General features: G+C 44.9%; 1 protein-coding gene and 1 non-coding gene across 2 annotated transcripts in view; both read left to right on the plus strand.

The window, feature by feature from the left end:
- Positions 1 to 14,631, plus strand: part of LOC139247057 (mineralocorticoid receptor-like) — a 206,670-nt gene extending 192,039 nt beyond the window's left edge. The window contains exons 5-6 of the mRNA XM_070871480.1: positions 7,341 to 7,498; positions 13,570 to 14,631. Of these exons, the coding sequence (XP_070727581.1) occupies positions 7,341 to 7,498; positions 13,570 to 13,725 (314 nt within the window). The 3' untranslated portion in view covers positions 13,726 to 14,631. The remainder of the gene's footprint in view (positions 1 to 7,340; positions 7,499 to 13,569) is intronic.
- On the plus strand, positions 9,074 to 9,134 carry LOC139252801 (U7 small nuclear RNA). The gene has a single exon (XR_011591595.1). It is a non-coding gene; the product is annotated as a U7 small nuclear RNA (small nuclear RNA).
- Positions 14,632 to 16,530: the final 1,899 nt, after the last annotated feature.

A 16,530-nucleotide genomic window follows, 5' to 3' on the forward strand; every position in this document is an offset into this window, starting at 1 on the left:
CCCTGAACTGTTGGGCCTTTTATAGACCACTGCCGCTCCGACTCCCGCCTCTCCGACTCACCAAGCTCGTCCCCGAACTGCTGGGCCCTTTTATAGACCACTGCTGCTCCGACTCCCGCCTCTCCGACTCACCACGCTGGTCCCCGAACTGCTGGGCCTTTTATAGGCCTGTAATAACTTGATAGACTGAATACTGTAAACTCACTCAGGTGTAAACCTGGCTCAACTTTATTCGGGACCAAAGTGCCCACATTACATGGTGGCTTGCTTTATATACCTGGCCCGCACACACGTGCGTACAGCCCAATGACCCCCAACAGTGGCGCCCCCTGATGGCTAGTAACCCCAAGCATACATACGTGAGACCTACATGGCATATTTACAGTGGCGATCATGCATTCGCTTGCTTGAGAATTTGACATTGTCCTGTGTCTCATCACTCTTCTTCTGAGATAATGATAGCCCCAGGAATGAATGCATCACATGCTCTGGAAATGTAAAGAATGAATGGAGACATCAGAGAGGCACCGAATAGATTATGCACTTTAAATACAACTGAAGTAAAAGACAGCAGACTTCATTCATATCAATGAATGAATTCACACTCAGTTGGTAGCAAGCTAATTAAGTTAAAACATTACGAACAATGCTTTCAAATGACATGACTTGCACTGAAAGGGAAGATTATCTTCAAAAAGAACCTACATTTCACACTTAACTGCCGAAACTTTAGGTGAGTTCTTTCTTCCTTGTGGATTAGCCAGAGTTGCTTTCTGATTATGCACTGAGGCCAAGCAAGTGATTTGTTTTGGTGCCTTGGAACTCAAACGTTCTGCCTTTGACCTTTTGCCTCCCTGAGCCATATTCAGCTTGGGAGGATTTCAGCGGTGTTCACTTCCGCTGGAAATGGCACGGTGAAGCCGCTGTAAAGAAACCTTTCCAGCAGTGAGCTCTGCAGCATGCAGGCCGCTGGAAAGGGACTACCACAGCAAAATTCTGCGCCAGACCAGTGTGCCTGCTGCCTTCACTGGCCCGAATCAGGATTGTGGTTGGCTGCTTGGGGACAAGGGTTATCCCCTGTCCACTTGGCTGCCCATTCCTCTGCAGAACCCCAGGGCAGCGCCAGAGCATGCCTACAATGATGCACATTGTGCCACCAGGTGCATCATCGAGCAGTGCATAGGCATCCTTAAGCAGAGGTTCCGGTGCCTGGACCACTCTGGTGGCGCCTTGCAGTACTCTCCTCAACGGGTCTCCATCGTCGTCGTGGTCTGCTGCATGCTGCATAATTTGGCCATCATGAGGGGACAGTCGCTGGAGGTCGAGCCAGCAGTTCCACCTAAGAAGGAGGAGGAGGCGCTGGAGAAGGAGGATCCCCGTCGCCCCAGAGCTAGGAGGCGTCGACCCATCACCACCCTGGAAGGGCCGGGTGCAGACTGGCCAGCATCCTCCTGGGAGGGTGCATCCTCACATATATGGAGGTGGCTGACTCCTCCCCTGCAATCTCCCTCCATGCATTATGTACTGACGGTCTGCTAGGTCTCCCCACGTCAGGAAACGGTATTCTTCTTCTGTCCTCCACACTGTCCATCAGTGTCTCCAGCTCCAGATCAGTGAACCTGCTGGCTCTCCTTGCACCTCTTACACCAGCCATCCTTCCAAACTCCTTCCCCCCTCAGGGTCTTGCTGCAAACCCTGGCCTTTAAAAGGGCCAGAGAGCAGCTGGCTCATTCGAAACCCTAACCTGCATGCTGAATTTCTCAGTGGTGACAATGCTCAAATTAACACAGCCACACCGCTGAAAAATCCACTTTGGAAGGGTTCATTCGTGCTGGAACCCAGTTGTTCACTTTTGGAGCTGAATATGGGATGGCCCAGCCACGAAAAAATTTCGGCGCTAATGGCCACAAAAAGGTGGGGGGAGCACCAGCTTTCCAGCGGTACTAAATTTCGGGCCTGATGTGTCACCAAGGAAGCTCTGGATGTCATGCTTGCAAAGCTGTAGTGGCTCATCCTATACCTGTGCTTCTATTTTGTACACTGCTGGTTTCTCCTTCATAAATTTCACTGGCTTGTCATCTTGAACAGGTTTACTGTCAGTGGGAGAGAGATTTGTATGTGTTGCATCTGTTTTTCAGGCATAAAACGGGAGCAATACCTACCAATTACAGGGCAGTATTCACCCCCAAACAGCAGCGAATGCAAAATTGGATCGGGCAGTAATTAGGCTTCCCTGGTGCCTGTCTGAAGCAGGCATTAGGTGCCTTACATATGCTAATCATTAGCCTAATGCCTGATTTAGGACACCGATCTCAAATTCGTCAAAAAATAAGTTTTTCTGGGTCTTCGGCAGTCTAAGCAGTGGTTGTTACAGGGATGCTGTAATCCTGTGAATACATGGTAAGTATATCTTATCTTAATCTGAAGCTCCTCTTGGCTGTTGGTCTAATTCGGACAATTTACCCAGCTCATGGTTAAGTGAAGGCATTTATCACAATGTAATTATTTAACCTGTCATCATCATCATCATCATCATAAGCAGTCCCTTGAAATCAAGGAAGACTTACTTCCACTCTAAAAGTGAGTTATATAGTCCAATGTGGCAATTACAGTCTCTGTAACAGATGGGGCAGACAGTGGTTGAAGGAAAGGGTGGGTGGGGAGCCTGGTTTGCCGTACGCTCCTTCCACTGTCTACGCTTGGTTTCCGCATGCTCTTGGTGGCGAGACTCGAGGTGCTCAATGCACTCCCGGATGCTCTTCCTCCACTTTGGGCAGTCTTGTGCCAGGGATTCCCAGGTGCCGGTGGGGATGTTACACTTTATCAAGGAGGCTTTGAGGGTGTCCTTGAAGTGTTTCCTCTGCCCACCTGGGGCTCGCTTGCGTTTAGGAGTTCTGAGTAGAGCACTTGCTTTGGGAGTATCGTATCGGGCATGCGGATGATGTGGCCCACCCAACGGAGCTGGTCGAGTGTGGTCAGTGCTTCGTTGCTGGGGATGTTGGTCTGAGCGACAACACTGTCGTTGATGCGTCTATCCTCCCAGTGGATTTGCAGGGTCTTACGGAGGCAGCGCTGGTGGTACTTCTTCAACGCTTTGGGGTGTCTGCTGTATATAGTCCACCTCTCTGAGCCATATAGGAGGGTGGGTATCACTACTGCCCTATAGACCATAAGCTTGGTGCCAGATTTGAGGTCCTGGTCTTCAAACACTCTCTTTCTCAGGCGACCGAAGGCTGTGCTGGCGCACTGGAGGCAGTGTTCGAGTAACATCGAATAGCACTTTTTGTGCGGAAGCAATCAATGCACATGAGAACACACTGGGAAGCTTGAGATGTGGCTGTTTGAAGCAGTGTGCACTATACAACTACAGAATGTCAATGACTGAAAACCAGGAAGAAAAGATCAGGCAGGATTGGAGACTGTAGAAAAGATAGTGAGCAGATTGTGCAGAGAGAAACAAGAGCAAGAGGCAGAAAATGGAGAAGAGAGACACAGAAGAAGACACAGACACAAAATAGAACAGGAGAGGGTGAAAGAAAACAGATCATTTACATTAGCATATATTTCTATTGGGATTTATGATTATTTTGAAGTATGCTGTGGATTTCTGGTAACTTTCTGACCATGCTTCTGATGAATAGCCTCATCTGCCAACACCACATATTTAAAATCTGAACATGCTATGTGATGATTTTTTGACAAATTAATGTCCAGAAAATCGTGTACAGCGAGCACCAAATTTCAGATGTATGCTAGCTGCGGGTAAGGCTCCCCTCCAGGGGAGCAAAGTCAGATAATTACCCCTGTGGGGTCTGCTCCTTCCTCTCACAGCTGGGATTTTCTGTCTGTAGCCTAATAATGAATATAGAACGAGATCATACCATATTTGCAAAACATGCATATTAAAAAAATCCAGGAGAAAACCACCATTACTACAACACGATTTTCACGACCTTAATTCCTCAAATCCAATATCAGATTTCTGAAAATCAGACACAGGAGTGAAATAGAACCTTAGAGGGATTTTTAACCCCAAGAAACAGTTGGGTTGGGTCAGGTGGGAGATTAAAAGAAAGAAAAAAAGACTTGCATTTATATAGTGCCTTTCATGATCACCCGATATCCCAAAGCACTTTGCAGCCAATGGGTTGAACCTCCCTTATCCGGAACCCTCAGGACCTGGCCTGTTCCGGATAAGGGACTTTTCCGTACGAGGGGAGGTCACGTTAAATTTTATGGTACAGTTACTGATACTGAGCAAGGGGATATCGGGGCTAGCTGGCTTGGGGCTGGGAGTGCGGCAGAGAGATCATGGGTGGGGGGGTGGTGGGGATGGTGGATCGCGGGGTCAGGCCAGCGATTGCGGGAATCGGCAGCGAGGAAGGACTTCAATTTGTTCATGTCGGAGTTCTGCGTATGCGCCACCCGGTGGCCGGGAATGGTCCCGTACGAGGAGTGGTTCCGGATAAGGGAGTCCCGGATAAGGGAAGTTCAACCTGTACTTTTTTTGAAGAGTAGTCACTGTTATAATGTAGGAAACGCAGCAGCCAGTTTGCAAGCTCTCACAAACAGCAATGTGACAATAACCAGGTAATCTGTTTCTGTGATGTTGATTGAGGGATAAATATTGGCTAGGCCGCTCCATCTGGCTGACTGCGGGCAGGAAACAGAGCTTTAAAATGCTAATCAATGCTACCCGTTCTCCCGGGTTTCATCGATCACTTTCTAGCTCTCGACCTGCCTCCAGATTAAAATTCCGGTCCTAATTTCAGAATCCCAAATCTAACAATAATGTTATCCTTGTTGTCCTTTCTGCTGTCTTGTTATTGCAAAATAATTGCAATATTGCAGTAATTTCTGTAGGGATCAAAGTGAGTTAAACGTTCTTAAGTCATCTACCTGAAAACTGACAACACAGAACTTTTTCATGATCTTAAAAAATTGTATGCAATGAGGGAATTTCTTGTGAACTCTCCCTTAGATTGCATAAGCACAGAAAAAGTCATTTGGCCCAACAGGTCCATGCCGGTGTTTATGCTTTACACAAGTCACAACAAAGATTAGAGACAGATCTCTTTATTATGGATCGGAGACCTCTGGCAACCTTAGTTTCAGAAGAAGTAATCAGCTAATTTTACCGTTAGGAATCTTGTGTGCCATTACTGCTTTTGTGATTGGCTGATTATTCCCAGGATAACCCCCTTAAAACAAGTGAAAGGTCTGAGATATGCTATTTTTAGTTCTTTTATTTACTAAGTGTTAGGTCAGTTTTATTTATCCTGTTCCTCCTTGAAAGACAAGTTTATTACCGTTTAGAAAAACACGAGTTGCACTGTCCTCATAAGCTAGTGGACAAAGGGGACGAAAGTCAGCAGAGCCTAATATTTGGCTCTACAATTCAGTCTTACTTCCAGCCATAATTCCAGTCCTGGTTATACTGCCATCTTTCGAGAGCACTCTTCAAGCAAGTCACTGTTTGGAATTGTGGATCTTGGCCAAAAGTTAGCGAGAAACCTTGTACGAAGGCATACAGACCAGAAGGTCCTCGGTTCGAGTCCCTGTGTGTCCTGAGCCAGCTGATCATTGCCATGGCTGCAGTTGGGACACAATGTTGGTCTCAGTGCCTCTGGACTGCAGAGGGGAGAAATAATCCTGCTCCTGACCACTATCCAGTGAACCTTGCCAGAAAGTATGGATGTTAACTGAGGACACGATTGGGATCAGCTATGGTCTCCATGGCGCAACAGCCTGTCAGCACTAACTGTCTTGAAGAATGGCTACATGTGTGAGATATTCCAGAATTTATGGAACATTCCCCAGCAATAGGAGAAGGGTAAGAAAATAGGGCATAAAAAAATAAACTGGAATAAACGTAAAAGTAAAAGCAGTACATAAACATGCCACAACCAACCCACTGGCTGTGACTCCATCCTGAATACAGGTAAATGTAAGGCTGTTACATATTTGAACCCCTAGTCCCTCTACATCACAAAGCTTTCATGTATGTATCTGCAGGACTCTTGGAGCATGTCCATGAAACCTTGCTATATGAGAGAGTAAATCAAAATCCTGGAAAATCTCCCAGGGCTGGTGCTTTCAGGTCCTTTAAAATAGGGACAGGTTTTGAATTGCTTTGGAAGTTTGTGAGAATCTTAGAAAATTCTTGGAAGATCTGTCTAATCTGCTTGGTTCTTACATGGATTTGTCTGTGTAAGAACCAAACCGTTTGCATTGCCTTCTGATAGCACTGAATGGACCAGGATGAAAACTGGCCACAGAGTCTGGCCATGTAACAGAAACAGGGTCGAAATTGCCCCTTTCCTTAAGGCCTGTTACCACCGCAAATCGGTGGCCACGCTGTGGAGTGGAGTGGCCGCCGACTTTTGGTGGAATGGCCGCTGTGAACCCAATTGCCCTCCCGAGTTTTCCCAGCGGTGCCCCAATCCCCCCCCCCCCTTTCCGCTCAGCTGCTGCCGATCGGTGTTAAGCTCGTCATCACTGTGCGCACCGCCAATCTAACCCCCCGACAGCAACATTCCCCTCGGAAAATCTTTGGCCCACCCAGCGGTGCCAAAACAAGTTTTTCCTGGTGGTCCAGTAAGGCTGTGGCCATCTGCAGCAGTGGTGTGGCTTCCTTAAAGGGGAGGGCTCACTGCCGCTGCCGCCATGTTTTTTTTTGTCAGACAACTGCCGTGTTGGCCCGACAATTATGCCCCCCGGGTTCAGCCGGGCCACCAACAGGCAGCCTAGCACCCTCTCTTGGGTGCCAGGCCACTAGCCCGGCCGAAACCTTCCATGGTGGCCCAGTGGGCCGAAGTTTAAAAATTGCGAAGGCTCTCCCCTTTAACTAAAGGGGAGAGCCGTGGTGATGCGGCGCCGTGATGTCATCGCGGCGGTGACTTTGCACCGGCCCCAACTTCCACCCCTCAATTGCCGTCACCGCCACATCTTTTCCCCTCAGGTGTAGTCACCGCCCCCATTTACACCGACCTCCAGATCAAAACAAAAAAAAACAAAGAGCGGAATTTCACAAAAGAGTTGACCTGAACCGCAGCTGCGGTAAAAACCATCGAAACGGGGTGGGACGTATGGCAATTTATACTTCACTGTCTCAATAAACATGACAGTCTGGAAAATTCTCCACTGATGAATGACTGGAAGAGCACTTGAGCTTATTCCAACACAGGCCTTGGGTGTTAAAATTCAACATATGCCAGCTTGGTTGTTGTTGGTCTAAGGGCAACAATATAATGAGGTTTGTTAGGATTTTAAGTTTTTTTTTTAAAAAGCCAGTCTGAATCCTAATTGATAGTCACTGCCCTTTATTCTGTACTATACAGTTCCGAAGGATGGCCTGAACAGTCAAGCTTCATTTGACGAAATGAGGACAAACTATATCAAGGAGTTGAGGAGAGTTATCGCAAGAAACGAAAATAACTCTGGACAAAACTGGCAACGGTTTTATCAGTTGACCAAAGTCCTTGATTGTATGCATGAGGTAAGTTTAAAAAAATAACATTGTGTGATTGTGCGATTTCACAGTTTTTATATTCTAATTACTAAAGGACTTTGTGATTCCCCTTTTGAACCCCTTTCTATTTCAATAGCAAAATTCTATTTCTGACCCTTGAGCCAGATTTCCTTTTTTTGCAGCAAATGCAAGTCTGGCATAAGGAAAATGTTCACTGAGAGTGGGATTTAACCTTAGATCTCCCAGTCATGAGTTATTCAAACTGAATTGACTTTGAACAGCTCTTGGTGGCCAAATCATTGAGTGATGGTTTCTTGCAACATCAGTAGTGTCCATTTATAGGGCCCAAGTTTCCGATATCCGCTAGAACAGCGCACCTCCGAGAGGCCCGCCTATCTTGTGGAATGAAAAGCATGCCAAAAACTTACCTTGTGATTCTCCAAGTGCAGCACAACAGCTGGGGGGGGCGGGAGGGCGGAGTTACAGCCCTAGGCCAAAAAGAGTGCCTGCAGCTGCGCGCATGCGCAGTGGAGTCTGCGCGTGTGCGCAGTAGCTCCTGGCCCCCAGATTTTCTGTGCGTGCTGCTGGCTGTGTGGGAGGGGCCCGAAGCACCTAGCTCTGGCCGAATGGGCTCCTGGAGTGGGCAGAGTGCCGATTTCCAGCCTGCAGCACGCAGCCCCTAGCCCTAGCCGAAAGGGCTCCTGTAGAGTGCTGATTTCTAGCCTGCAGCCCCTAGCCCTGGCCGGGCTCCCGTTGCTTCCGAACGGGTAGGTGAGGTAGGAACTTTTTATTTTTTATTTATTGATTTATTGAATGATTTTTTATTTATTGATTTATTTATCATTTAGTTTGGTGATGGTTCTTTATTTTTAAAAGTGAAGTGTTTAATGCTATGGAAAATCCCCTAACTTCCCTCCCCCACACCCCCCCATCTCTGGCTACCTGCGCCTAATTCTAAAATCTATGCATGTTTTTCTGAGCGTATAAAAGTCGACACTTACTCCGTTCTAAGTTAGTTTGGAGTAACTTTTTGGTGCCTAAACTTGCAAAACAGGCGTAAGTGGCTGGTAACACCCCCTTTTGGGAAAAAAACGGAACTAAAATGAAACTAAACGAACTCACTCGAACTGGAGCAAACTAAATGCCGAGAATTGCGATTTCTAAGATACTCCAAACTAAACAAGTTGCTCCAAAAAAATAGGAGCAACTCGAACTGAAACTTGGGCCCATAGAATGGTATTGGTGAGAGGATGCCTGCTCACAATTAGTATAAAAACAGGCTAGAATTAAATGGATGAAAAGCATAACATAGTAAATGGCTTTTGGGGATAATGATGCTCCTTTATTGTGAGAGGTATCATAGATATATTCACTAAAAGGCACACTGATAATCACTGGCAGATGAATTCGCTTGCTTGGTTTATGTTATATTTTCTTATAGACTATGGATTATATGATCACCTGGCCTTATACATGTCAGTTGACATAGCGCACCACTTTTTAATATCACCGTTCTCCTGCACCGAGCAGGTAGACAGACAGATGCAATGTTTTTTGTGGTAGAGGAGGGAAACTGGCACTTTTGTTGCAACATTGATTCTGAAACTTCACAGCTCTTTTGGTATTTGTCCAGAAGGTTCCTGTTGTTGCAGTGGGAGCCCCTGTATGTGTGGAACATAGAGAAAAAGCCAGCTGAAAGAAGTGTGCAAGTGTGACTGTTTGCCATGATGTCCCTGTGCAACTTTCAGCCACCCCCAACATGAACACAGTTGTCGGCACTTTCTTGTGTCAGGCTCTTTTCACAGCTTCAAAATTAGCAATCAAACGTGCATTATCTCCACATTTTTGAATTCGTTTTAGGGTGACTTTATTTGGGACAGAAACCTTATTTTGTCAAAGCAGAGTTTATTTTGAGGCGGCAGACTTGGACCTTGGATGAATTTGCCTGGGTAGATCCCTGGCGGAGATAATTCTATTGTATGACGCACTCCCCCCCCACCCCCGTGCATTGCAGAGCAGAGCTACATTCACATGGGGTGCATACGTAAGAATGTAATTATATAGCATGAGTTTTTACACGTAATTGATCACAAATGTACAAATTGGACAGTAACATTGAAGAATTCTCTAATTATTGCTGGAACATTTATTAAAATGGTTTGTAAAAATGGATTGAATTTATTAGTGATAAACTCTTATAAGTTTCAAAAAATGCCCTCTGATCTCATAATATTGAATTAAAAACTAAAAATGCTGGAAATACTCAGCAGGTCAGGCAGCATCTGTGGACAGAGAAACAGAGTTAACATTTCAGGTCTGTGACCTTTTGTCAGAACCAGTATCCGCAATATTTTGCTTTCATAACATTGAATGGCTGATTTAATGTACTGTAATGATAAACCTCATATAAATCGACTGAAATGTTTTTTTCCCCACATTGATATCCTATCACCTAAAAACTATACTTAAATTAACCGGAATACAGAAGTGAATGAGTCAGAAGACTCCGGACTGCACAGACAGGACAGGACACTACTCCAAAAAATCCTGTCAACACAACAAAATCTGATTTTCTCAAAATCACAGTTGCCCTTATTCAGGCAATGTTAAGCCAGGTTAAAATGTGTCATTGATATATTGAATCTTTATGTGTTAATTAAATTGATAGAAGTCTGTGTATGAAATCCTCTGACCACCCACCAATCCATTTGGTTATTGATATTGCACAGTGTGATTTCAACTCAAAAATAGTCCCTTCAGTTAGTTGTGTCAGTCAGTTGTGTGATATAATTAGCAAATCCCACTGACCGTAACACCGAGCTGCTTCTGCCATGTGAGCTTCTGTAAACTAATAGCAGACAATGATGTATGTTGTGGCTGCCAAAATGCTGTGGGATAGGTTTTGATTTTTGTTGCATTTCTTCCCTGTGAGATCAGTTAACACCTGTTAGTAGCTTATTATACAAGTTAGAAACACAGTGGGATATAGAATGCTATTGGTTCTCATGCCCTTGTCAAGTCTTTAAATAGGCAGAACTAGAAACTACAGTCCTGGCTAGGAAGCAAAAATGCTCCCTTTTTCAAAATTCTAGTTAATCATTTTCCAAGTTAAAAATATTAGATGGTACATAGTCTCAACACTGAATGTGAATAAATGCACTTTTGTATTAATAACCACAGTTTGAGGACAGCTGAAGCTTGCTTAATACTGGGACTGAAAAATTGTTTCCTCCGGTAATCTGTTTTGGTTGCTGACAAAATCGAGTGATGCCACAGCTGGAATCAGCTTGTTGTTAGCACACAGTCACCACACTGCTCTCTGCTGGATAGTTGATGATGCAGCATGGGGCAAGAGAGGATCTTTTCCTAAGCAAGTGGACGGAATGTCTTGTTCTAATTATTTCCTCCGGATTTTTGTGATATGCTTCACTGATGCTACTTGTGTTGTGGGGATGGAGGTGGGGTGGGGGCAGAAAATTAAACGGTTCTCTAAAATTCACTGCCCTGGCTGTTTGTCAACTGATAGTGTTACCAGGTCCAGGAGTTCCACGCGTATTTTCCCAGTCTCCTGGGATAACTTTGGAATCATGGATCGCTGCTCTTTTCCTGGGGGTTCTGCCGGTCTCCTACCAGAGTCAAGACATGTGACTAGCTGAATCCAGGCAATTTCAGGGCCTCAAAAGAAGATAGGTGGCTTTATGCAGTAATACTGGAAGTGGCTCCTTAACCTGTTTGACATTTGAAAGCTGTTTCCTATGATTATGTAGTTGCATTGCACAGGAATCTCTCACTTACCTGCAGGTGGGCTTCTGTTGTCCAATCCTGGAACATGCACACGTACAAGACATATTCAGCAGCAATCTCCGCAGGGATTCTCTCAATCTACTGCCATAACTTCGGCGGAGCCCCCAGAGAAATGGTGGAACCAGCTAAAAACTGTCAGGTTATGTAGAAATACTGGCAGTAGATTGGAAGAACCGCGGTAGAAGTTCTCCCTAATTATTCCTTACAGGCATAAACCTAACTGGTACACTGGAAAGCTACTAACTGCAAAATAAATTGTACTGGGAGTTGAGTCCCATCGAGCAACAGAATGAGTGTAGCTGTCATGAGGTACTTCAGTGTCCATTATATGTCGGCATTTATGTGGACGACCACAAAAACCTGGCAGACCGAGCAGTTTGCTTTGTGCCTATGGTGACAGCACCTCCTTAGACATGTTATGCCAGCTGTGTGATGTTTTCCTACTGCATTGTCACACCTGCCCCTGGACAGCTACATTCGTCCTGCTGAGCTATGGGTCTCGACTTTTGTACAATTTAATTAGCAGTTCTGACGAAGGTCATCGACCTGAAAAGTTCTCTGTTTCTCTCTTTCCAGATGCTGCCTGACCTGTTGAGCATTTCCAGTATTTTGCTTTTATCTCAGATTTTATCAGCAGTATTTTGCTTTTGTATTAATTAGCAGTTAGTAGCTTTCCAGTCTAGCTGTTGGTTTTATATTTGTGAACTAAAAATAGTAGATTGTGATTGGTGCACATGTGCGCTCCACAAATGGACAACAGAGACTCACCTACCGGCGAGGGAGAGCTTCACTTGCACTGTAAGTTACACAAAGATGTAGGAAAAATGTTTCAAATGGCAAATGACCTTGGAGCCACTTCTAGAGGCATAGTATAAAAGGGATATAAATAGCAGTCATCATCAAAGGTGACTGTTGAATCGTCTTACCGAACAACATGTTGTCATTGCATGGGGTTTATTGGCATGACTGAAGCTGGTAGCTATTTAAGTGTGGTAGCAATTTTTAAATTACACTGTGTCACTTCCTGACATGCTGAGGTCTGTTATTAGCCCAGAGCCTTCCCTCAGAGAATGAATTTACCCCTACAGGACCTCATTAGCCGCCACCAAAGCTGCATGGGAGAGAGTTTGAAGCAGAACACCTGTGTGACCTCCCAGTCGTTGGTGCCTGGAATGGGGGCGGGGGGGTGTCTGTGCAACCCAGAGAGAAAAAGAAAAAATGGGGGACTTTTTCTTGTCTCTAAATATGATCTGCATTAAGGAAAAATAAAGTAGATAGGGGGCCAAAAAGCCATGATGCCAGCAGTTAGACCTGGGTTGTATAAGTCAGTGCCCTCCAGCCCTGACACTGCCAGAGTTTAAGGGGTCAGGAGGAGGGCATCTCATTATCATGGGGTTGGCAGGTGCTTACATCACTATTGGAGCATCATAGGCACCACGAGCCCGATGCTGCCAGAAACTCTGCCCCTTCCCCCTCAGAGACAACATTATGCCCCCTTCATCTCCCCCCTCCCATACATGTTATCAGCTCATTTAAATTTACTCCTCATTTACAGGTTACAGGCCATTTAGTTAGCCTGGACACTTTTGGAGGCCGGTACACCTCATCTGATTGGCCATACCAACTTCCATTCTATTAACAGGTAGAGGAAGTGGGAACTCCCACACCTAGCCCCAGCACCTTTGACAGGGTTGGTTTTGAAAGGGGCAGGCAGAGACTTTTCCCTTTACAAGGTCAAGTAGGCTTTCCCAACTTAGCTGGGGTGGTGGGGAGGAGGGGGTTGGGGACACAGTTCAGGGGGGCCTATCATTTTCATGTCCTGACTATGTCTGAGCTGGACAGTGGGACCAATTCAATAGCTCTTTCAAAAAGCCAACACAAGCACAACGGAGCAAACGATTTCCTTCTGTGCTGCATGATTCTATGAAAATATAAGCAGCAGTAGCTGGCCAACATTGAGCTATTCCAGGTTGTGACACTGTTGACTGTAGCGGCTGCTGTTCCAAGGCTGTTGTACTGCGAGCACTGGTTTCAATGCCTGCATAGTTGTGGATCCAGCTATGGAGCACACAGCAGTAAGAAAAAAAATGTAGGCATTACTAAGCCCGATAGTGTAAGGGTGCTGCATGACCAGTTGTGATATTTTCACCTGCTCTCCTTGATTGAGGTCTCCTGGCAACCCCTAGGGAACCAAGGCAGCAGGGTGCACAAGTGGCAGTTTATTTAAAAAAATTATGCTGCAACTGTAGAAATCTCAGTTTCTGTTTCTAACCTCACACGTCTTTCGCTTACAGCTGGTGAATGGGCTACTGCAGTTCTGTTTCTACACGTTTGTGGAGTCTAAGGCACTGAAAATCGAGTTCCCAGATATGCTGGTGGAAATCATCAATGACCAGTTGCCAGAGGTCACAGCAGGAATGACCAAATCACTCCTTTTTCACAAGAAGTGATCTTCTTGAAGATGAACTTTGCCTTAAACTTTCCTCCTCATGTTTTGCTGGCTTTAAAAATTATTTTAGCAGGCTTGGTGTCCTGTACGTCGCTACACACTAAAGAAAAGCTTAATGAAGGTCCGGGACTGATATAACACAGAACTGTATCAATGAGATGAAAAGGGATATATTCAAAGGTTAAAAGGAGGCCAGGAGAAAGTATTTTTTGAAAGAAATATATTTTGGCAGGAAAAATTGTAATACAGTCTCTTTTTTAAAGGTAATTTTTTTGTAAAGTGAAATGTTTCTGCATGCATAAAGATCTGACGTTTACAGTGTATTTAAGAAAGGGAAAGCTGTGCCTTTTTAGTATCATATCTAATTTAACCATTTTACAGCATTTGCTGTCAATAAACCACAGATTTACTAGCTGAATAATATTAAGTATTTCTTCTATTTTGTAATTAATTTCCTGTTAATTAATTTTTTTCCCCTTTGCCCGCACTAGTGACTTTCGCTTTGCAACAATATCGCTTTTGCTGCACTGTTAAGAGGCTTTACAGGTTCCATCTTTGTTGTTTTGTGCAGTAGCAATAGGGAACCAAGTACTGGATAAAATGGCAAAAAGGTGCATATAGCTTACTTTTCTAACAACTTCTCAAACAAATATGCCGAGTAGCAGGGTGGACCATGCCCTGAGAACCCTAGGTCCTTTCCAACCTTTTTAGAATTGTCTAATAATTTTCTGTGCTTTGCTATAAAGTTCTGTATATTATGCCGTTGGAGTCCTGATGTAGCACTTTTGGTAATCCATACACTGTACTTATCCAAATGATATGCAGAATTATAAAATAGTTCTAAATAAGCTGATTTATATTTCCATGGAAGCACTTAAGCATCTACATTTGTGTCAGCAAAGAATATTAAAAATATGATGATTAAGTTACTAGTTCCATATTTTAATGTATTTTTCTTTGTTTCTGAGGCACTTGCATCAAGGAATTACAATCAGTACACAGTAACACCAAAAAATCTTTTCTCCTCATAAATAGCCATTTCACGTCTGCCAGCTGGAAATGTGGAACGCAGGTTCCTTCATGGCTTCTAAAGCCTAAACTGTTCTCTACCTTGGTCAGTCAGAGACAATCTGCATCAGAACAACATGAGCCAGGGTAGTTCATGTTTGCAATATTTTGCTGCGTCACCTTGAAGGTTGGATCAGGGGCACAGCCAGATTGGGTAACTTTCCCCTTCCCTGCAGAACTCCAAACCTATACCACTGAGAACCCTGACTACAAGAAGAGAAGGTTAAGGAGAGGGATCTGATAGAAATGTTCAACATTATGAAAGGGTCTGAGAGAGTAAATAGTAGAAGATTACTATCAGTCAGTGAATCAGTAACAAGAGAGCACAAATATACAATTAAGCTGACAACACTCAGCTCTACCTCACCACAACCTCTTTCGACCCCTCTATGGCCTCTGATTCGTCACGCTGTTTGTCCAACATCCAGTATTGAATGAGCAGAAATTTCCTCCAATTAAATATTGGGAAGACCGAAGCCATTGTCTTCAGTCCTCACCACAAACTCTGTTCCCTAGTTACCGACTCCATCCCTCTCCTTGGCCACTGTCTCAGGCGGACACAGACCATTTGCAGGCTTTGACCCTGAGCTGAGCTTCTGACCCCATGGGGTCAAAATTCACTATCCCCGAAGGGACGGCGACCATGGGGTTTGGACGACCGATCGAAAAAATCGATTGGCCGCCACGTTTGGATGATTTTCCCTCCCCTAGCCAAATTCAGCTCGGGAGGGGGATTAGAGCGATGCTCACTTCCACCGGAAATGAAGCCACCGTAACGGTAACTTTCCAACAGTGAGCTCTGCAGCGTGCGGGCTGAGAAAAGCGTCAAGGACTGGGATTTTCAGCTGCAAAAAGGTAAGACTTTTCCCGGTAGTGCCCCCGCGAGGTATTTGATGTGGTGCTCGAATGCGACACCACCGAAGTGTTACCGTGATCAGGGCCCTTTGCTAGGGAAATCGTTTTATTGATTTTAGTGTTTTTATTTCAGATTCCAGCATCCACTGTATTTATCTTTTCCAACAGTTTTATTCATTGTTAATATTTTTATGTGAGATTACATCATTCACTGTATTTATCTTTCATATAATTTTATTATTAGTGCTTTTAATGTAAGATTATATCATCCACTGTATTTATCTTTTCATAGTTTTATTAATTATTGGTGTTTTTAATGTGAGATTACATCATCCACTGTACTTATTTTTTCGTATAGTTTTAATAATTGTTTTGGCGCCATTCAACCTGCTGAGTGCAGCTTAGAGATTTGCACATACTTTTGTACAACTTTCAGGTCTTACTCTATAGTAAAGGCCTGTGGGCTGCAGAGACATGCTTGGCAGGGTTCACCCTGAGGATGAGAGGAGTGTTGGGAGGACAACACCTGGTACACCTGCTCAGAAGCAGGGCAGCACGCAGGAGAAGGTGTCACCGTCAGCACTGTGCAGAGAGGCAGCGGGCAAAGGAGGCAGGAGCCATGATTCGTTCATTCTGCGCCAGACCAGTGTATTCCTTGTCTTGACCGGCCCGAATCAGGATTGCAGTTGGTTGCTTGGGAACAAGGGATAACCCCTGTCCACTTGGCTGCTCACTCCACTGTGGAACCCCAGGGCAGCGCCAGAGCATGCCTACAATGATGCTCATTGTGCCATTAGGTGTATCATCAAGCAGTGCATAGGCATCCTTAAGTAGAGGTTCTGGTGCCTGGACCGCTCTGGTGGCACCTTGCAGTACTCTCCTC

The sequence above is a fragment of the Pristiophorus japonicus genome, chromosome 2 (assembly GCF_044704955.1).
Source record: "Pristiophorus japonicus isolate sPriJap1 chromosome 2, sPriJap1.hap1, whole genome shotgun sequence".
In the NCBI taxonomy this organism is placed as follows: Eukaryota; Metazoa; Chordata; class Chondrichthyes; family Pristiophoridae; genus Pristiophorus; species Pristiophorus japonicus.